Here is a 21,294-nt window from a genome sequence, read left to right on the forward strand (position 1 = left end):
AGTGCACAGCTTCGAGAATTTTCCCCATGAACACCCTCCTGTAACGACCACCCAGAACGAGAACTAGAACATGAGCAGCACCCAGAAGCCCCCCCCGTCCCCCCTTGTAGTTACCATCCCTGCTCCCAAGGGCAGCCCCCCTCTTGCTTTAGTCTTGTCTGTCCGTGAACTTTACACACCTTGAACCGCACGGTACGTACCCGTGCCTGGCCACTGAGCCTTGTGTGTGCTGTCTCACGGAGCAGTGGTTGCTTTATTCTCCTTACTGGATGCAATCCCATTGAGTGAATATACCACACATCACTTATTTTATAGTATTGGGGTTGCTTCTGAGGGCCCAGGTGTTTGCCCTTTCTGTTTTTCTTACCTCTTTTGAATTTTGTATTTGAAAACGAGTTTTTTTTTTGTTTGTTTTTTTTAAGAAATCTTTGGTCAGGTTCTATGTAAAGGCAAGGAACTCGGCTTTCCAAAGGTAATGAACTTGCAACCTTGACATCTGTAAAATACTACTTAGAAAAATGAAAATAGCAAAGATACTTGTCCCAAAAAATGCATTATTGCAGAAATAATACATAAACATTCAAAGAGTTTCAGAAGTTTCTGAGGTAAGAAGTGAAAACTTCTCCCCTTCCCACTTCCTACTGGTACCACTGTTCACAGTCTGGAGTGGGGCTGTCTTGTGTGGTAGCCACTGCTACATGTGGCTACTTAAATTTAAATTAATAACATTTATATGCCATTGAAAATTCAGTTCCTCAGTCCCAATAGCTGTATTTCTAGGGCTCAGTAGTCGTGTGTGGCTAGTGGCATAGATCTAGAATATTTCATCCTTATAGTGTACTCTTCTCAATCTTTCTATACATATACTATCATGTGTTTGCTTTTCCACCCAAATTGTTTGATATACACACAGCTTATTTTTCTCATGTAACGTATCAATTTGTTCATTTGTTTGGGATGCTTTGTCTGTTGTTCATACACCTTTTGTGCTTGGTGCTAGAGGTGTCAGGGTAGGCAAAACCAGAGAGGATTCCTGCTTTCGTGGCCTTTATCAGGTGATAGGGAAGAATTAACGAAAATAGCATGCCAAGGAATGTGCACGTACAAACTGGGAGGAGGCATCTGAAGGAAAAGTACATCGTTTTATGAATAAGGAACTTGATATAGACCCCAGGGTCAGGAAGGCCTCTGATCTGACCTCGGGTCAGAGGGATGGATTGGTGGGGGAAGAGTGTTCTTGGCAGAAGGAACATTCTGTGCAAAGGCACAGCTCAGACCGGAGGTAGGAGCATGGTGTGTCCAAGGCCCTGCTTGAAGAGAAGGCACAAGGCTGGGGTGCAGAGAGCACTGGGGAGGTTTGATCCTCATCCTGAGAGCAATGGCAGGGATCTTTCCATTTCCAGAGAAAGAGAGAGATTTAGCTCTTTCTTTCTAACAACTACACCGCAGAACTGTGCCATAATTTTTTTAACTCATGTCCTGTTGGTCTGGCTTGATCTTGCTTTTTTAAGCAAGCAGACTACCCCATGTTGAGTCTACCTCTTGGTTATTCTGGAAGGAGGAATGAGCTGGGGCCATGTGTGTGATAGGACAGTTGGGGCTGGCTCAGAAAGTTTGTGCACAAGATAGTCACAAAATCAGTGTATTCACTCACCAGTTACCTGCATTCTCTCAGCAAACATTCATTGAGTGGTAGCAGGGCCCTTAGCCAGGGCTGGGTCTGGGTTGCAGAGGTGGTAGGTGGTCAGAGCCTCTTATGGAGCCAGGAGGCCTGGGGTGGGGGCTGTTTCTGGCACAATTCAGTCCCCTCCCCATAGTTATCTTTGGTCTCTTCTGCCTGTGCCTCCGGATATAGCCACCTGACTTCAGGGATCTGCCAGAATGGGAGCCCAGGATCCGAGAGCCCTTCCGCAATGGTGACTTGGACTCCAAGTCTGACCCCGGCCGGAGCTTCAGACCTTACCGAGCTGAAGACAATGATTCCTACGCCTCTGAGGTGGGTCTAGGCCTGAGCAAGCAGAGGATTGGATAAGAGGAAAGTGGCCAGGGCCTCCCCCAAACAGGGTGATGCATGGAGAATCTTAGCTGGTGATGATAATGGGTTTTGAGCATTCTATTTGGTTCCAAGCTTCCTGGCAGCCAGGGCAAAAAGGGAAATAAGGAAGTTTGAGCCATTCTCATGGCCTGATTGAAGGAAATTTATAAACTCATCTGAAGAAATTGATTTTTTTTCTGTATTAAATCTGGTAATTTAATAATTTATATCATTTAATGGAAATACTAATTTATGTGGCAGGAGGGCAGCAGTGTCTACACTCAGGCTGTTTGGGTTTAAATCCACTCTACACTGGCTGTGAAATCTTGGATAAATCATTTCACCGAGAATCATTTCTGATTCTTGGTTTTCTTACCTGTAAAATGAAGGTACCTCATGAGGTTGTTGAAAAGATTAAACACACAAAAAACCTTAGCTTCAGGCCTGGTCCATGTTGGGTGAGGATGTCGATGATGATGATGATGATGATGATACATCACGGGGACTCAGTGGACCTGAATTCAAGTCTCAGCTCTATCTGAGTGGCTGTGTGACCTTGGACATGTTCCTCCCCTCTGGCCGCAGCTTCCTTGTCTGTAATACGGGAGGCTTAGAGTGAGTGGTGGCTATAGAACTGGTAGGATTCTCTGGTCCTCGAGGAATTCTGGGTGGTTCTGAGCCCCTCCCAAGCCTACTGAGCCTCTCCTCAGCTTCTCTGAATGAACCCGAAGCTGGAAAAGGCTCCTGTGGACTGGGTGGGGTATCCCGTGACTCCTGCACCATAGAGGGTCCTGTGTGTATCCCAGCCTGAGCACCCTTTTGTCCTGAGAGTACCTGGGAAGACAACTCTGGTCCCAGGAAGGCCGGCCCATAACCATGTAGGGAGGAGAAACTTCCCTGAGGCTGATGGGTCAAACTCACTGAGTTAGGTGGTCTGAGCTTCCTAAAAGCCATGGCAAAAAGAGAAGAAAACGAAATACTTAGATCTCATTTTCTGAGAGAAAGGAAATAGGCCTATGCCTGTGGGCTCCTTTGTAGAGAGAATAACTTCCTGTGTGCATTCAGCCACTCCTCATTGAGCAGTTTAATTGCCCAGCCCCGTGTTGAACACTGAGGGCAAGGAGGATACCAGAGAGAGAGCACAGTAGGTAGCCCTGCAAGGATTTTTTTTTTTTTTATATTTGATCATTGATTTATGCATTCGAAAAATCTAAAGCTGGTGTGACTTGTGATCCATACAATATAACCATGAATGTCTGGTCCACTCATTCATTCAGCACATTGGCTGCGCACCTCCCAGGCTAGGTGTGACAGATGACAATCCTAAGACAAGCACATTCCACATCCTTGACAGATGACAATCCAAAGACAAGCACATTCCATGAAGGAACATAATTTTCTCAGAGCAAACAGGAAAAGAAGGGCAAAAAATATATACACAAAGAAGATAGAGAGCTTGGTAAGAAAATAAATGAAATAGGTGATAAAGCAAAAAAATGCAAAGTTGTAAGGGGGATTGAGTTCAGGAGATCACCTCCATCTCTCTCCATTGCTAATGTCTGGAAGACATTGGCCTGCAAGGATTTTTTTTTTTTTTTTTTTTGAGACAGAGTCTCACTCTGTTGCCCGGGCTAGAGTGCCGTGGTGTCAGCCTAGCTCACAGCAACCTCAAACTCCTGGGCTCAAGCAATCCTACTGCCTCAGCCTCCCGAGTAGCTGGGACTACAGGCATGCGCCACCATGCCCAGCTAATTTTTTCTTTATATTTTTAGTTGTCCGGTTAATTTCTTTCTATTTTTTAGTAGAGACAGGGTCTCGCTCTTGCTCAGGCTGGTCTCGAACTCTTGAGCTCAAACGATCCACCCGCCTCAGCCTCCCAGAGTGCTAGCATTACAGGCGTGAGCGTGAACTGCAAGGATTTTTAATACAAAACAGGTGTACAGGATATGCCTCAAGTCAGCGTGCCTTCCATTGCCAAATTATCACATAATTGGCCATATGATATAAATGTTTATTTTCTTTCACAAAGGGACATCTTCCATGCCTCGGAAGATTTTATGCAGGAGTTGGGGCTGACATTTCCCTGCCCCTTTTTTCCCCTTGGTTAATATGATAGTGTAAACATTTCCCTCTGTTACCTGACATACTTAAAAAAAAAATGTTATCAGATATAACACACATGCAGAAAAGTGCTCATATTGTTAAGTCAACAGCTCAAATAATTATTACAAACCAAACAGTCCTAGGTAATTAGCACCCAGACCCAGAAACAGAGCGGAACCTGCCCCCGGAGGTCCCTGTGTGCTCTTCTAGTCACCATCTGTACTTCTACCCGAATAGATTAATTTTGCCTGTTTAGTTACAAATTTTTAAAACACAGTTTCCCTCCAAAATGTAGTTTTATCTTTTTCTTAAGATCTTTTTACATAGTCATTATAAACAATAAATAACTATAAGATCCCTGTGTAGCACTGTATAAAGATATAAAGAAGAAAGTCAACATTACAAGGTCTTCATGTAGTTAACCACTGTTTACATTTAGTGTTTGTCCATGTCCTTTATTTGTTTTTCTGTTGAAGTATATGTCTTTTTTTTTGTTTGTTTTTTTACTTTCTACTGAAATGTGATATGATAATATACACACAATAAAGGACAGTGGCTGGGCGGGGTGGCTCATGCCTATCTCAGCACTTTGGAAGGCTGAGGCAGGAAGATCACTTGAGCCCAGGAGTTCAGGGCTGCAGTGAGCTGTGATTGTGCCATTGCACCCTAGCCTGGGTGACAGAGTGAGACCCTGTCTCAAAGAAAACCAAACGCTGTCCTGAAGTGTACAGTTGAGTGGATTTTTACATATGTATAGACCCATTAACCACACTTTAGTCCCTGTCATTTATTATCTAAGTTGTTTCTAAAACTTTGCAGTTATAAACAATGAGACCGTGAATATCTTTGTGAATCAAACTTAGGTTTCACAGCATATTGTTTTCTTCACATAAATTTCAAAGAGCGATGATCAAGGTAAAATGATAACAATAGCTAGATTTGATACGCAGTGTTTCATTTAATGGTCATGTCAGCCCACAGAGGTGGGCTGTGCCTCATTTGTACCTGGGCGTCTTGGGTCTGATTTACTGTAGCCCCCCTACCACTCCGATCCTTAGCTCACAGCTTCTGTCCTCTTCCTCCTCTCTCTCCCTCCTTGTCTGTGTCCCTGTTCCCACCCCAGATCAAGGAGCTGCAGCTGGTGCTGGCTGAGGCCCATGACAGCCTTCGGGGCTTGCAAGAACAGCTCTCCCAGGAGCGGCAGCTACGGAAGGAGGAGGCCGACAACTTCAACCAGAAAATGATCCAGGTGCGTGGTGCCCAACGCCTTCCATGCACCTACTCCAGCAGCCTCTCTGAGCTGGAGGCAGAGGCCGTGGGGATCCATGGGTCCTCAGAAGGCAGGAATGTCAGCTCTGCTGGGGTGTTACTGCACTTGTGATTATGCATTAGCTGTGTTGGGCTGTACCTGTCACTGGCTGCCTATGTGATCTTGAGCCAGTCCTGTTTTTTCTCAGGACTTCAGTTTCCCATCTATGAGATGGTGCCCGCATTAGGATTGGCTGCTAATCAAGATAATAGGGCTGGGCATGGTGGCTCACACCTGTAATCCTAGCACTCTGGGAAGCCGAGGCAGGAGGATCGCTTGAGGCCAGGAGTTGGAGGTCAGCCTGAGCAAGAGCAGGACCCTGTCTCTACTAAAAATAGGAAAAATCAACCAGGTGTGGTGACGCATGCCTGTAGTCCCAGCTACTTGGGAGGCTGAGGCAGGAGGATTGCTTGAGCCCAGGAGGTTGAGGTTGCAGTGAGCTATCATGATGCCATGGCACTCTAGCAGTGGTGTCATCTCACTCTAGCAAGACCGTGTCTCCAAAAAAAAAAAAAAATCCTGAAATAGCATTTATTAAGCCCTTACTGTATACCAGGTCTGTGCAATGCACTCTGCACACATTATGTCCTTTAGTCCTCTTGCCCTTCCCTATGAGGTGTCCCCATTTTACAGATGGGGAGATTGATGCCCAGATAGCTAAGGTGCTCTGCCCAGGGTTGCACATCCTGAGCAAAGTGGGGCTGGGACTGGAATCCAGGTCCCTTTTGGCCATGACACCGCATTGCTTTCTAGGGCTTTGCATGTTTGTCAGCCTTCCTCAGTCCCAGCATGCCCTTTGTCCTCCACGTGAGTCATCCTCCCTGCCATCATCACTCACCCCTGGCGCTTCCTCCCTGAATGTGAAAGCTCATGTGAAACACTGGGCGCCCAGTAGTGCTCAGTACATGATGTCATGGTTTTTGCAGACAGAGCCATTGTCCTTGTGGCTACTGCTGCTTTTATGAGCTTCCCTTCCCTGGAGGAGCAGAGGGCAGTGCTTATTTCAGTAGAATGAGCTGCTAGAGGTGGGATCCCGGGCAGCGATCACCCACAGGCCTCTCACCCACAGGCCTCTCGCAGATTTAACTGCCTGTCCTTGTCTGGGGTCTGCATGGGGTGGGGTAGTGGCCAGCGAGCCGGGCTTGCTCATGCTCTTGTCCCCCTGCAGCTGAAGGAGGACCAGCAGAGGGCGCTCCTGAGACGGGAGTTCGAGCTGCAGAGTCTGAGCCTCCAGCGGAGGCTGGAGCAGAAATTCTGGAGTCAGGAGAAGAACATGCTGGTGCAGGAGTCCCAGCAGTTCAAGCACAACTTCCTGCTGCTCTTCATGAAGCTCAGGTGGTTCCTCAAGCGCTGGCGGCAGGGCAAGGTTTTACCCAGCGAGGGGGACGACTTCCTTGAGGTATGGTGGAGCCCGGGCCTGGGACTGAGACTGTGGTGGGGAGGGCGGGGGAAGGGATAGGGAAGGGACACTCAGCTGGTGTTGACACAGCTCTGAGGCTCATATCTGTGCCATCAGTTTGCAGGTTTCCTCCCCTGCATTCATGGGCTCATTCAGCGTCTGTTGGTTGCAAACCACCCCTTTACTGGGCACGTGGCAGGTGGCGCGTACACCACAGTGGGGAAGACAGACTCAGTCCTGCCTCAGCAGGAGAAAGTCCTTTGGGGCTGGTTGGTCTTTTACACAGGGTCTTTAGCGGGCAGCAGTATCTAGGTGAATTTAATAATCTAGTTTTGTTGGGTGTGGTAGCTGACTTCTATAATCCTAGTGCTTTGAGAGGCCAAGGTGGGAGGATCGCTTGAGGGTAAGAGTTCGAGACCAGCCTGGGCAATATAGCAAGACCCTACCCCCGGTCTTTACCAAAAACAAAAACAAAAATCAGCTCGGCATGGTTGTGAGCGCCTGTAGTCCCAGCTACTTGAGAGGCTGAGGCAGGAGGATCACTTGAGCCCTAGGAGTTGAAGGTAACAGTGAGCTATGATCATGCAATTGCACTCCAGTTTGGGCAACAGAGTGAGATCCTGTCTCAAAAAAAGAAAAATAATCCAGTTGTAAAATTGTATTATGTACAGATACATATTTATATTCAATGCCCCGAGAGGCGATGCACCTCGGCCTACACAGTGCGAGGGCCGAAGTTAAGATGTGGGGAATCAGTGCTGGGCCTCTGTGCATCCTGCCTGCCTGGCTGTGCAGCCCCTTCTGTCTGGGCTACTGCAGCCCCAGATATGACGTCCTCCCACCTCCTGTTGAGTGTGGTTTTTAAAAATATAGGTAAACAGCATGAAGGAGCTGTACCTGCTGATGGAGGAAGAGGAGATCAACGCTCAGCATTCTGATAACAAGGCCTGCACAGGGGACAGCTGGACCCAGAACACGGTGCGTTCTCAGCCCTTTCCCAGTCCTGTTCTGTCCACTCGTTCCTTTGTCCATCTACTGATCACTTCCTGCTGCCTTCTCTGGCCCTGGCCCTGCACTGGGCACCCGTGCTGTGCAGGGTTATCGCTTGGTCACTTGCTCCCAGATGCTCAGTGCTATGGGGTATATAAGTCATCCCAGGGCAGTGACAGAGTGCCAGATGATGGACTGTGGGCCACAGATGAGAGAGCAAATAATTCTACTTGGAGAATAGGGGACCGTATCACAGAGGAGGGGCTGTACGTAGTGGGTTTGAAGGATCAATAGGAGCTTGTCTGATAGAGAATGAGGTGAAGACCACTGTGGACCCAGAGAACTGTGTGCACAGAGGTGTGGCAAGGTATGCTGGGACTGGATGTGGCTCAGGATGTACGTAGCGGGGGTGAGGCCATCAGGCTAGGGTCATATGAAGAGGAGCCTTGTGGCCTGGGGTCAGGAGCTCTCAAATCAAGCCCTAGATCAGAGAGAGCGGGGGCTCAGGATCCCAGGGTCACACACTCGAGCTGGGGTGTGGGTGGGAAATGAGGTCGTGGGCCCAGGAGAGATTTGGGACTGAGTCAGATGTGGTTAGGGAGGCTCCCTGGATCAGACATCGCCTCTGGCCTGCAGCGGGTCAGAGAGGCAGACCCTGAGCAAAGAGAAAGACACGGCCTAACGCTGCAGAGTCTCGAAGCAGTTGGATTACTCAGCTCAGATTCAGGCTGAATAATTATTACTGTAACTGCAAGATTTTCTGTTTATATCGGGTTTGGGACTCACATCAGCCTAGGAGATGGCCAGGGCTGGGCTTGTTATCCCCATCTTATGGGTGAGATGACCTAGAGAGGTCACGGGACTTGCCCAAGGCCTGGGAGAGTCCCAAGCTGGACTTCTAGTGAGTTCTCTGAGCCCAGGCTCCGCTCCTCTGACCCGCCTTGCCCCTGTCTATAGCCCAATGAGTACATCAAGACCCTGGCCGACATGAAGGTAACGCTGAAGGAGCTATGCTGGCTGCTCCGGGATGAACGCCGTGGTCTGACGGAGCTTCAGCAACAGTTTGCCAAGGCCAAGGCCACCTGGGAGACGGAGCGGGCAGAGCTCAAAGGCCATGCCACCCAGGTGAGGCCCCCACCTGTCAGAGACATCTGCCCCCTTGCTGTCAGCCAAGCCTTCAGGTGTAGGATCTGGGAGTAGGCTGCCCAAGCCATGGTCTTGGAGGCATAGGAACCCCCTGACTTTGCCTTGCTGCCCAGAGAGGGCAAGAGGCTTGCCTCGAATCACACAGCAAGGGTACCAGAAACAGAGGGGAGAAGGAGTCACTGGAGCAGGGAAGGAAGGCAGGGGATTGACAAAGAGGCACGGAGTGTCACAGGCCCCTCTGTGGCACCTGGGCTCACAAGTGAGGCCAGCATGCTTAAATGCCTGTCTGCACCTGGTGATGCCCTTCCCACTGCCTGGGCTGTCCTTGTAGGGTCCCCTTAACCCTGCGACCTGGCCCAGGTTTGCTCCCTCCACCAAGGCTGGGGGCCTCCCCTTCAACAACCCCGCCTGACCAGAGGAGTCTTAACCAGGCGCTCTGGGAGTTTGGGGTCTGCTGTGTGCCTGGGGGCAGGTTGCTGCCCGCCTCTGGTCTGGAAAGTGAGCGGGTGGCTTCCTCCACTCAGAGAGAGCTCCAGCCCCCCAGCTCTGTGGTGCAGGCTGCCTTCCCGGCACCACCTGCCCCTGCGAGGTGGCGCTGTGATGATTTCCACTGGACAAATGACAGAATAGGCACAGAGGGGTTAAGTTTCCTCCCGGTGTCTCCTGGCTAGTAAGTGGCAGACGAGTCCTTGCTCCCCAAACCTCTGCCCCTCTTGGCTTCCCATGACCCGATTCCACCATCTTCCCAGTGCTCGTGGACTGCTGGCTTCTTCCTGGGGCCGCTGTCTCCCCTGCTGATCTCACAACTCCTGCCCGTCTGCACATTCCACTGTGGCCACTGCTCCCACTGCCCCCCAAACCCAGCCATTCCAGGCGATCCTCCCCCTAGAACCTGACCGGCCTGTGGAGGCTGGTTTCCTGGACCACAGCCAGGGGTATGTGGGGGACATTGAGTCTTTAGGTTATATGTTTCCTTCTTGCTACCCTGAGGTCTGGGGCCAAGAAAGCCATCATGCTGGGGTGATTCCTGCACACACATGTCACATGACTGTGTGTACGTGTCCCCATGCAGGGCCTGTGGGAGATAAGGTGAAGCCCCAGCTCTCTAAGAGGGGACATATATAAATAACATGTCACCCATTACCCAAAGCCCACACTGCGGCTAAGAGTTGATGAACTATCATGAGAAACAATAACTGGGAACCTCTGCCATGTCGTTGCTGTGTGACCTGGGACAAACAACCCCTTTGAACCTCTTCCTCCTCTGTAAGATATGGGTGATGCTAGTTCTTGCAGAGCCTCCACAAGGATACTGACATAACACCTGAAAAGCGGCAGCACAGAGTTTGGCTTGGAGAAAGTGCTTTGCAAACCCTAGCTGTGAGGAGGGTTAGTTCTGAGTGAGGAGATCAGTGAAGGCTTACCAGCTGAAGGGTCTTCCCAGGAGACCTCTGGCCCCTGCCTCCTGCTGGCACCCAGGAGGGAAGGCGGGAGGAGGGCAGAGAGGAAGGGCCTCCTGGTGCCAGCTGCCCCGTCTACTTCTTTCCGCAGATGGAGCTGAAGGCTGGCAAGGGAGCCGGAGAGAGGGCAGGGCCCGACTGGAAGGCAGCCCTACAGAGGGAGCGTGAGGAGCAGCAGCACCTCCTGGCTGAGTCCTACAGCGCTGTCATGGAGCTCACGCGGCAGTTGCAGATCAGCGAGCGCAACTGGAGCCAGGAAAAGCTGCAACTGGTAGAGCGGCTGCAGGGTGAGAAGCAGCAGGTGGAACAGCAGGTGAAGGAGCTGCAGAACCGCCTGAGTCAGGTGAGGCCTCCCCGCTACCCCCAGATGTAGGTTCTCCTTCAGGTATAGCTGGATCCAGGTGCTTAGAGAATGCAGTAGGAACCAGGTCTTTCTCTCTGACTCTGTTGCTCAAGTGTGCTTTCCTCTATGTTAGCTTTACTCTTAAGCTATCCTCAAATATGGCCACTGTTAGTTTCATGCCCATGTCTTACAGCTTAGCGGTCACAACAGATAGAGGTCCATTTCTGTGAGGCTCTGACTGGCCAAGTGTGAGTCATGTGCTCACCCTTGGAGCCTACCAAAACCCAAGATCCAGGAGGGAGGAACTAAGAGTGGTTCCCATGGGAAAATTGGAGTCCAGGCCTGGTGGCTCACGCCTGTCATCCTAGCACTCTGGGAGGCTGAGGTGGGTGGATTGCTCGAGGTCAGGAGTTCCAGACCAGCCTGAGCAAGAGTGAGACCCTATCTCTACTAAAAATAGAAAGAAATTAACTGGACAGCTAAAAATGTATAGAAAAAAATTAGCCGGGCATGGTGACGCATGCCTGTAGTCCCAGCTACTCGGGAGGCTGAGGCAGGAGGATTGCTTAAGCCCAGGAGTTTGAGGTTGCTGTGAGCTAGGCTGACGCCACGGCACTCACTCTAGCCCGGGCAATAGAGCGAGACTCTGTCTCAAAAAATAAACAAAAAGAAAAAAAAGAAAAGAAAAATAGTTGTGCCTCAGTGAACATCTCCACACATGTTTTTCTGCATGTGCATAAATATTTTGGAAGGATAGATTCCTGGAAGTGAAATTACTGTGGTCAAGGGCGTGTGCACTTATAGTTGATGAAAACTGTCAAACCACAGGCCAGAAAGGCTTTGCCCAGTTACACTCCCACCAGCCACATAGGGAGGAGGGCCTGTTTTGCTTTATCTTTGCCTGGTCTTGTAACTGCCAGTCTTTGAAATGTCTGTCTAGCTCAGGATGTAAAGTGCTATTAATATATCATTGTTTTAATTTTCATTTCTCTGATTTCTAGTGAAGGTGAGCATCTTTTCATGAGTTTATCGATCATTTATGTTTCTTCTTTCTAATGTTATCTCTAGTCCTCCAGTGGCCCTGCAAGGTCACAGTATCTAAACCCCTTTTAAAGATGAGGAAACTGAGGCAAAGTGACTTGCCCAAGGTCATGAAGTGAGTAAGGGACAGGATGAGAATCTGGCAGACCTCCCAGATCAGGACGGGGCCTGGTCCTGGGCCCTGCCCCCTCTGCTTGATGAGTGCCCTGCCGGATGGCTGGGTGACAGACAAATCACAAAACAGTCCACGTCCCACGTGGAAAGTAGATCCGATGCTTCTGTGTGCACCATCAAACCACGTTCCTGTGTGTAAAAGAATTACTCCTTTGTATTGTATGCACAACAAAATGTTTCTAAAATGATTTTGAAATTATGAGACAAGCTCCACATCATACCTGGGGAAACACATCCCAGCCCACAAGCAGGTCCTGCCGGCTCGTCAGGGCACAGATTCCACGTCCCGCTCTCGTTTCCACGTGAGGGGATCTTGCGTGGGACGTGCTGGCCCTCTAGCTCCAGCCTCCTGTGTCTCTCTGACATTCCTCTGCCTCCTGCACTGCAAACCAGGTCCCCCAAAGCAGCTTCTCCAAACTGGACTGGCAGTTACACAGCCAGGCGACAGCACAGGCAGAGTGGCTGGTGGGAAAGAGCTTCTGAGCAGGAGTCCCCAGTCCCTACCTGGCTCTGCCAGGTACGGCACCAGCCAGGTCACCTCTGATCTCTGGGCCTCATCTCACGAGGGTGACTGTACGTGACCTCATCTCACAGGGCAGCTATGGGAATGAAGGGAGATGGCCACAAGAACACTTCGGGATGATTCGGGTGCTCCTGGGCCCGCCCCTGGTTGGGTCTTGCTTTGATTCTGTGGCCTTCATCTGTCGTTTCTGTTCCTTCACATTAGTGTGATTTTTGTTGTTGCCCATAATCCCTCTGGTCTTGTGTTGGGTTCCTAAGAAGCCAAGCCTGAGACGTAGATTCAAGTGTGCAAGGAAGGTGACCGACCTGTTCTGGTTTGCCCGGGACTGAGGGTGTTTCCTGGACTTTCACTCTTAACCCTGGGACAATCCCAGCCACAGCCTCCCAGTTTCTTCAGAACTGAGGGTTTTCTGGGACGTGGCACTTTCAGTGCTAACACTGAGAAAGTCCTGGGCAAACCAAGATGGGCCGGTTACCGTGTGTGTGATTCGTTAAGGGATGGAGGAAGCCAGGGCAGGGAAGGGGAAACCAAGCAAGGGCACGCTTTCCAGCAAAACCTGCCCTCAGCCTGATCCCATGACAAGCTCAGGGGTGTAGACAGTACACCATCCCACAGTTGGTCCACCTTAGGGCAAGGGATTGGCTTCCGGGCCAGCCTTTTGGACCCCTATTCTTGTCTGTCACTGGCAGTGACTGGGTTCCAGTTGCCCAGGATAATCCTTCAAGGAGGTTGCGGCACCAGATGGCACAGGTGAGGCCACCAAACCACAGGATCTGCTACACTAGTGTTGCTATCATTGCAACTCATTCAGCGGCCTGACGTTGGCAAGTTCCTCCTCTTCTCTCAGTCTCGATCCTCTCATCTGTGACATGGAAACAACCATAGTATGGTAACATCTACCATATACGGCTGCTGTGAAGATTCAGTTAGCTAATGTGCACGTTCTAAGTGGGTTCCGTCCCATGCCACCTGGACGTGGTGAAGCTCCAGGAGGGGAGGCAACCGCCGGCCACCTCCAGGCCCAGTGGGGAGAGTGCTGGGATCCATTGGTGACCGCCACCGCAGGTGGAGCAGTGGGGGCACCTGGGTCTTGTCTTTGCCACCTGATGTGCTCTAGCTGCTCCTTAGCTGCTCTGTTCCCTGAACTGTAGCATGAATGAACATGGTAATAACAGCTGCTACTACATTAGATACAGTGACATTTAGAAGGATACTCGCAAGTAGTTGCTTTTATTATCATTTTCCAATCCACCTGTGGGTGGCTCAGAGCTGCCACCCACTGAGAAGATGGCCCCGATCCCATGATGCGGGTCCTCTGAGCTGCAGAGTAGAGCCTAGGGAGTGGCCCTGCTCTGAGCGGGACCCCGCTGACCAGCTTTGCCTGCCACTGACCGACCCCCTTTGTCCTTCTCCAGCTGCAGAAGGCTGCCGACCCCTGGGTCCTGAAACACTCGGACCTGGAGAAGCAGGACAACAGCTGGAAAGAGGTGAGTAGGGCAGTTGCACTGGAAAGTTCCCTGCTTGTAGGGGGACGTGACAGGAGGATGCTAACCCTATCCCATAGGGCCATGCCCTCGGGCCTTGGGCTCCTCAGCCCTGGGGTCTCGCCCACATGGTTCCTGCCTGTGGTTTGGGACGTGGGAAGGGTCCTCTGACAATGCCATCCTTCCACGTCTGGGAGAAACCTTTGACCTCTCTTGGTTTCAGTTGTGCCCTATGAAAAGCAAGGCCCCTAAGTAGCTGTGTGATCTTGGATAAGTCACTCTCCCTCTCTGAGCCCCAGTTGTCTCTTTGGTAAATGAGAATTGCATTTTCTGCCTTAGCCTAGTCCTGGGTGTGAAGATCAATAAGGTCCCATTGGTGGAGTTTGCACATATGCCTAAGGTGTGAATTGTCACATAGCAACACACTGCATAACCAAACAGTGAACCACAGGCCCTTTGCATCACTCCATTCCATCCTATGATGGCCTGTGGAAGTGGTGCGTCAGTCAGGAGACTTGGCTGCAAACAAACACTGATTCCGGGGAACTGAGGCAGGAGAGGATTTTACTGGGGGCTCAAGTGGACTGGGGATGCAGTTCAGGAAACTGGGTCCCAGGGGACTGTCTCTGGAACCAGGGTGGGACAAGCCCAGAGCAGTAGCTGTCAGGTTGTGGCTGTCAGTGCCAACTGAACAGTGGGCCACTGAGTGCTTTGTTGCTGCCACCACATTTAGAGTAAGAATGGTCTGTCTTTCCTTGGGGGTCACTTTTGGAGCTCTGATTGGCCCAGCCTGGATGACGCAATTCTGGTGGGGGAGTTAGATGCAGCACCGCCAGAAACTGCCCAGTGGGCATTTGAGATCATTGATGACACCAATCCTGCCCTACAGCTGAGGAGAATCAGGCTTTGAGGTCCAGGCTCAGCTCCCACACTAGCCTCCTGTCACCTGTCCTCAGTGCTCTGGTGGCCAGAACTGACCCTTCCTGTCTCTCTTCCTTGACAGACATGCAGTGAGAAGATCCACGACAAGGAGGCTGTTTCTGAAGTTGAGCTTGGGGGAACCGGCTTAAAGAGGTACGGGCATGCGGGTCTCCTGCTCTGCCCACCAGCCCTGCCCCAGCCCCGCCCCTGCCCCACCCCTTTGCCCCTCTCCTCTCCCCGTCCGGAGTCCACCACTGCACCTCATCAGAGCTGGGAGAGCATGGCGACGGGGTTTCTCTGGAAGCCGAGCCACTCAGGGGCTGGAAAGCCCAGGGCAGTGGGAATTCCAGCCGGCAGTTTATTGTCTGTTTGCTTCTGGGCATGGGAAGCAGGTCCAGCATGTCCTTGCTGGGAAAGGACATGTTTAGCTCCTCTCGGGATCCCTTGTCTTGTCTCTGGAGTTAGGAGAGTCAGGATGGACATTCGTTCCTAGGAGTATTGAATTCCAGCCTGTGGTGTGGCTGGAGGAACCCCCAAGACTCTAAGGACCATATCTGCACTGTTAGGAAACCAGTGAAAGGAGAGAGGGAAACAACCCTATGGGAGGGGCCTTTCAGAGCAGCCCGGGAGCAAAGCAGGCCTCGGGTAGGAGGACGGGCCTTGGAGTCGGAGGGCCAGGTGTGAATTCCAGCCCTGCCGTTTCTAGTTCCATGACCTTGGGCAACACTTCACATCTGCATCTCATGGGGATAAGAGGAGCTCCTCCTAGAGTTATCAGAGTGCCCGGCACTTCCCGTCCTCCAGGCAACACGTGTGCCAGGTCTGTGCTGGGCATTTCATGTGCATTAGTTTGGGTTCCCACAGAAGCAAACACAGAGACAAGGATTTAAGTGCAAATGGTTTATCTTGGAGAGGATTTCAGAAAGCACCTGGAAGTGAGACGGGAAGAGAACAGGCAGCTGTAAAAGGACTTTCAACCAAGTTACCCCATTGGTAACTGGAGCACAGTCTCACTCAGGAGCCGGAGTAGAACATGCAAGTCATAGCTGCCCCCCAAGGAGCAAGGAGCCCGGGATACTCGTTCACCAAATCCCACCTGTCGTTTACTGAAGGCTGTGTGCCGGGGCATAAACTCTGCTGGTTCCTGCTGCTTCGATGTGGAGGCCAAGCATGAACCCACAGGCAGAGAAAAAGCGCTCAGGTAGGGAAAGGCAGGTGTTCAGAGCAGGCAGCTTGGGGTGCGGTACGTAGGAGAGAGTGTGGAGAAAATGGGGGCTGGGCACCAACGGCGTCTGCTACAAGAGGTGGGCAAGATGGTTCTGGTCCCTGCCCTCGGGCCGTGCGCAGACCAGAGTGGGTGCTCAGTGCATGTTAATGTCCCCTAATACCATGTTTCCTCCTCTGCCCTTCGCAGGACCAAATCTGTTTCTTCCATGTCTGAGTTTGAAAGTTTGCTTGACTGTTCGCCCTACCTTGCTGGCGGGGATGCCCGGGGCAAGAAGCTGCCCAACAGCCCTGCCTTTTCCTTTGTTAGTACGGAGCCGGTGGACCCCGAGAAAGACGCCAAGGAAAAGCCGGGGCTCTCGCCAAGGGACTGCAACCGCCTGGGCACCCTGGCCTGCCAGGACCCCGCGGGGAGGCAGATGCAGCGCAGCTACACGGCTCCCGACAAGACGGGCATCCGCGTCTACTACAGCCCCCCTGTGGCCCGGCGCCTGGGCGTCCCCGTGGTCCATGACAAGGAGGGCAAGATCATCATCGAGCCCGGCTTCCTCTTCACCACAGCCAAGCCCAAAGAGTCGGCCGAGGCTGATGGGCTGGCCGAGAGCTCCTACGGCCGGTGGCTCTGCAACTTCTCACGGCAGCGCCTGGACGGAGGCTCGGGGGGCAGCCCCTCAGCAGCCGGGCCGGGCTTCCCAGCAGCTCTGCGTGACTTCGAGATGTCGGGCAACATGAGCGACGACATGAAGGAGATCACCAACTGTGTGCGCCAGGCCATGCGCTCAGGCTCGCTGGAGAGGAAGGTGAAGAGCACATCCAGCCAGACAGTGGGCCTGGCCAGTGTGGGCACCCAGACCATACGCACGGTCAGCGTGGGCCTGCAGACTGACCCACCCCGCAGCAGCCTCCACAGCAAGAGCTGGTCACCCCGCAGCTCCTCGCTCATGTCCGTGCGCAGCAAGCAGATCTCCTCCTCCCTGGACAAGGTCCATTCGCGCATCGAGCGGCCCTGCTGCTCACCCAAGTATGGCTCACCAAAGCTCCAGAGGCGGTCCGTGTCCAAGCTGGACAGCACCAAGGACCGCAGCCTGTGGAACCTCCACCAGGGCAAGCAGAATGGCTCGGCCTGGGCCCGCTCTACCACCACGCGGGACAGCCCTGTGTTACGGAACATCAACGATGGACTGTCCAGCCTCTTTAGTGTGGTGGAGCACTCAGGGAGCACGGAGTCTGTCTGGAAACTGGGCATGTCCGAGGCCCGGGCCAAGCCGGAGCCTCCCAAGTATGGCATTGTGCAGGAGTTCTTCCGGAATGTGTGTGGCCGGGCACCCAGCCCCACCTCGGCAGCAGGAGAGGAGAGCACCAAGAAGCCAGAGCCCCTCTCCCCGGCCAGCTACCATCAGCCAGAGGGTGTGGCCAGGATCCTGAACAAGAAGGCGGCCAAGCCAGGCAGTGGCGAGGAGGCCAGACCCACCATGCTCCCCCAGGTGGGGAAGGATGGTGTCCTCCGGGATGGAGACGGAGCCCTGGTCCTTCCCAGTGAGGTAGGTGGTGGGGGGACTGCCCTTTTTCTTGGGAGATGGGATTAGCCGATAAGGTCCAAGCTCTTTTGGTTTTTAAACTCAGGGAATATGGTTATGGGTCTCAAAAAGTCCTTATGCTGGTCTGGGGTGGGGTTAAAAGGTTCTAGACCTGGAACAACACAGACGTGATGGGCATGTGGTCTGAATACCAAGAGATTAGTGAGCATGGCTTAACTAGCTGCTTTGCTACCACACGCCAGAGATTGCCAGCATCCCCTCTAGGGAAGTGCTGTGCCCACTGCTCTCCCGTTGCCCAGTGGTGTGTGGAGCCAGCTGGCTTGGCTTGTGAGAGCCAATCGTAAGCATCTCTGTTTAGTAATATCACCTTGGTACCTCGAGACCTACCACAGTGGGAGGATGTACACTATAAAAATTGGCAAACGCTACAACTCAGGGCTCCTCCCCTCAATCCTGGGAAACTGGCTATTAAACATTAAGCAGCACACCACTTCCCCCTCCCCATCAGGACTTCACACCTAAGTGCTCACATTGTCTCTGAGGACCTTTTGCTGCATACCCCACTCCTGATATCAATTTCTGATAAGTTAGGGAGGATTTGAATATTAGTAAAAAAATGCATATGGATTAGCTTTGCAGAAGGGGAAGGAAGGGTCTCCGAAGGATGGCAGAGTATCTTGTGGAACCCAAGAGTAGGGACCTGAAGGCCTCAGCAGCTTCTCCCTGTCTCCTCCTCCTCTCCCTTGAACTTCATTTTCTATGATGTCCTTTTCCTCCTCTCCTTTCTCTCTCTCTGTTGCATTTGCACAGGGGCTGGGTGGGCTGTCCTGGCTCTGGGTTTTTTTGTTTGTTTGTTTTTTTATTTCCGCATGTTATGGGGGTACAAAAGTTTAGGTTATGTATATTGCCCTTGCCCCCCACCCCGAATCAGAGCTTCAAGCATGTCCATCCCCTAGACGGTGCGCATCACACTCATTATGTATGTATACACCCATCCCCTCCCCCGCCATATCTGCCCGACACCCGATTAATGTTATTCCTAAATGTGCTCTCTGGCTCTGGTTTTATGACATCTTCCAGTTCGAGCACCCAGAGGAGACTGACTCAGGTCCCTCTGTCCCAGTTCCACCTTTCTAGAATAAAGAAACTCTGATCGGTCCAGCTTGAGTTAGGTGTGTACCCCTTTGGTCCAGTCAGCTGTGACTGAGGGCAGTACCAGGTGTCCTGCTGTGGGTTTGGTGGGGGCACAGGTCGGGGTGCAGAGACGTGAGAAGGGCTGTGATTGCCTCAGGTTAGCTTCCCTGTTACTGTGCACCTGGGCGGTTTCTGGTTTTTCTCTATTATAAACAATGTTGTGGTGAACGTCTTGGTGCCAAAACATTTCTCCACATTTCAGATTATTTCCTGAGGTTTGAGTTGCAGAAATTATTATAGGGTAAAAGAATATAAATTTTTTAAAGATACTTGATAAATGTTGCCAAATTGTTTTTCAAAAGAGTTTGTCCGATTTCTCCAGCTTCTGGTAGTGTGTGGCGAGTGCTCTACTTTTCTATACTCTGATCCAGAGCTGGCTGTTGTTTAAAAAAATATTTCTATTTTTGTAATTTTTGATAAACTTTTACATTTAAATTTAATATTCATACGGAGCATACAGTAAGAGTATAGCTCCCTGAATTCTCACAAACTGAATACAGCCATTACATTAGGGAGGGTTCTCTAGAGAAACAGAACCGATAGGATCTATAGACAGAGCAGGGGGGAGAGGGAGAGATTTATTACGAGGAATTAGCTCATGTGATCATGGAGTCTGGCAAGTCCCTAGCACTGCAGAGCAAGTCAGCAAGTTGGAAACCCAGGAGATCCAATGGTATAGTTCCGGTCTGGGTCTGAAGGCTCGGGAACTAGGCAAGCTAATGGTTTAGTTCTAAGTGGAAGAGCTGGGATTTGAACCAAGCAGTCTGGTTCTACAGCAGCAGCAATTTTAACCATTATTCCTGTCTAATGGTAATAGTAAAAAATTAGAAACTACCCAAATGCACATCAAAAATGAATTGGGGGCCGGGCGCGGTGGCTCACGCCTGTAATCCTAGCACTCTGGGAGGCCGAGGGGGGTGGATCGCTCAAGGTCAGGAGTTCGAGACCAGCCTGAGCAAGAGTGAGACCCCGTCTCTACTAAAAATAGAAAGAAATTATATGGACAACTAAAATATATATATACAAAAAATTAGCCGGGCATGGTGGCGCATGCCTGTAATCCCAGCTACTCGGGAGGCTGAGGCAGTAGGATCGCTTAAGTCCAGGAGTTTGAGGTTGCTGTGAGCTAGACTGATGCCACGGCACTCACTCTAGCCCGGGCAACAAAGCGAGACTCTGTCTCAAAAAAAAAAAAAAAAAAAAATGAATTGGGTAAATAAATTATTTCCATTCAGTAAAATGGTATAAAGCCCTTAAAAAAGGAGATCAAGACATACATAGTGACAGAAAAGTGCTCATGTTTTGCAGTTGCAAAATAAGCTGTAGGGAATGAGGTCCTTTTGGCAAACGTATGTATGTGCAATATGTTGAGAATTTATCTTTGACGTGTAGGACCATGGGCAGTGTCCACCCTCATCTCTGTACAGTTCAGAGTATATTATCATGAACATCCGTTACTGTTCTAATGGGAGAAAAGCAATAAAAAGAAAAATTGATTGAGTGAAAGGCTGCAGGCCCTTCCATGGGCACAGCCGAGTCCAGATTCCTTGCCTGACTGGCCACCCGGCCCCCAGTGGCACCTGCCTCCTGGCTCCTGACTTCTTGCCTCTCTCCTCCTAGGATGCCATTTGTGACTGTAGCACCCAGTCTCTCACCTCCTGCTTCGCCCGGCCGTCCCGCTCTGCCGTCCGCCACTCTCCTTCCAAGTGCAGGCTGCACCCTTCAGAGTCCAGCTGGGGCGGGGAGGAGAGGGCTCCCCCCCTCAGCGAGTGACAGAGCAGCAGAGCTCCCAGCCTCAACCTGCCCCGTCCCTGGATAGCAGGGGGGAGCCAGCAGAGAGGAGGCGAGGGGCTGCGCCCTCAGCATCACCCAGCCCCGGAGGCGGCAGCAGCTACACCACTGCCAAAGAGCAGCTTTCACATCAAGGTAAAGCGGGGTCTCCTGCTGACTGCTGGGGGGTGAGCCCCAACTTCCCAGGGGAAGGCAGTGAGTGGGAGAAAGACAAAAACTGGGATTTGGAAGCACCAACAGAGAGATCCGTCGCGAGCCGGTCCCTGAGTCCTAAAGCAGAGCCTTGCCTGGTTCTACCCACACCCACTTCTTGGAAGAGCCCGGGAAGGGTACACTTCCGGCCATGCCCTTGAGGAAGAGGGCTGGGAGAGATGTTCCCTGCTGACCGCACACCCCTTCACTGGGGAGGAGACACCACTGAGAAGAACAGGCTTTGCTGCAGGGCTCGAGGAGGGGCTCCTGGTGGAGCTGGGCTGGGCATCGTCACCATCACCTCCTTCCCTTCGCCACCTCCTCCTCCCAGCCCCGCTGCCCTGGGTTTCCGGGACTCAGGGGGGTATGATAGGGCTGCAGCCAGGGCCAAGTGCCTGCTTGGGCATCCTGGAGCCCTGGATCTCTC

General features: G+C 51.7%; 1 protein-coding gene across 1 annotated transcript in view; it reads left to right on the forward strand.

Annotated features, from left to right (window-relative positions):
* MTCL2 (microtubule crosslinking factor 2) overlaps positions 1-20,657 on the forward strand; it is a 57,248-nt gene extending 36,591 nt beyond the window's left edge. The window contains exons 6-15 of the mRNA XM_069495494.1: positions 1,856-1,996; positions 5,262-5,387; positions 6,616-6,846; positions 7,720-7,824; positions 8,794-8,961; positions 10,534-10,785; positions 13,939-14,010; positions 15,011-15,081; positions 16,343-17,693; positions 20,505-20,657. Coding sequence (XP_069351595.1) covers positions 1,856-1,996; positions 5,262-5,387; positions 6,616-6,846; positions 7,720-7,824; positions 8,794-8,961; positions 10,534-10,785; positions 13,939-14,010; positions 15,011-15,081; positions 16,343-17,693; positions 20,505-20,657 — 2,670 coding nt within the window. The remainder of the gene's footprint in view (positions 1-1,855; positions 1,997-5,261; positions 5,388-6,615; positions 6,847-7,719; positions 7,825-8,793; positions 8,962-10,533; positions 10,786-13,938; positions 14,011-15,010; positions 15,082-16,342; positions 17,694-20,504) is intronic.
* The last annotated feature ends 637 nt before the right edge of the window (positions 20,658-21,294 follow it).

The sequence above is a fragment of the Eulemur rufifrons genome, chromosome 20 (genome assembly GCF_041146395.1).
Source record: "Eulemur rufifrons isolate Redbay chromosome 20, OSU_ERuf_1, whole genome shotgun sequence".
Classification (NCBI taxonomy): domain Eukaryota; kingdom Metazoa; phylum Chordata; class Mammalia; order Primates; family Lemuridae; genus Eulemur; species Eulemur rufifrons.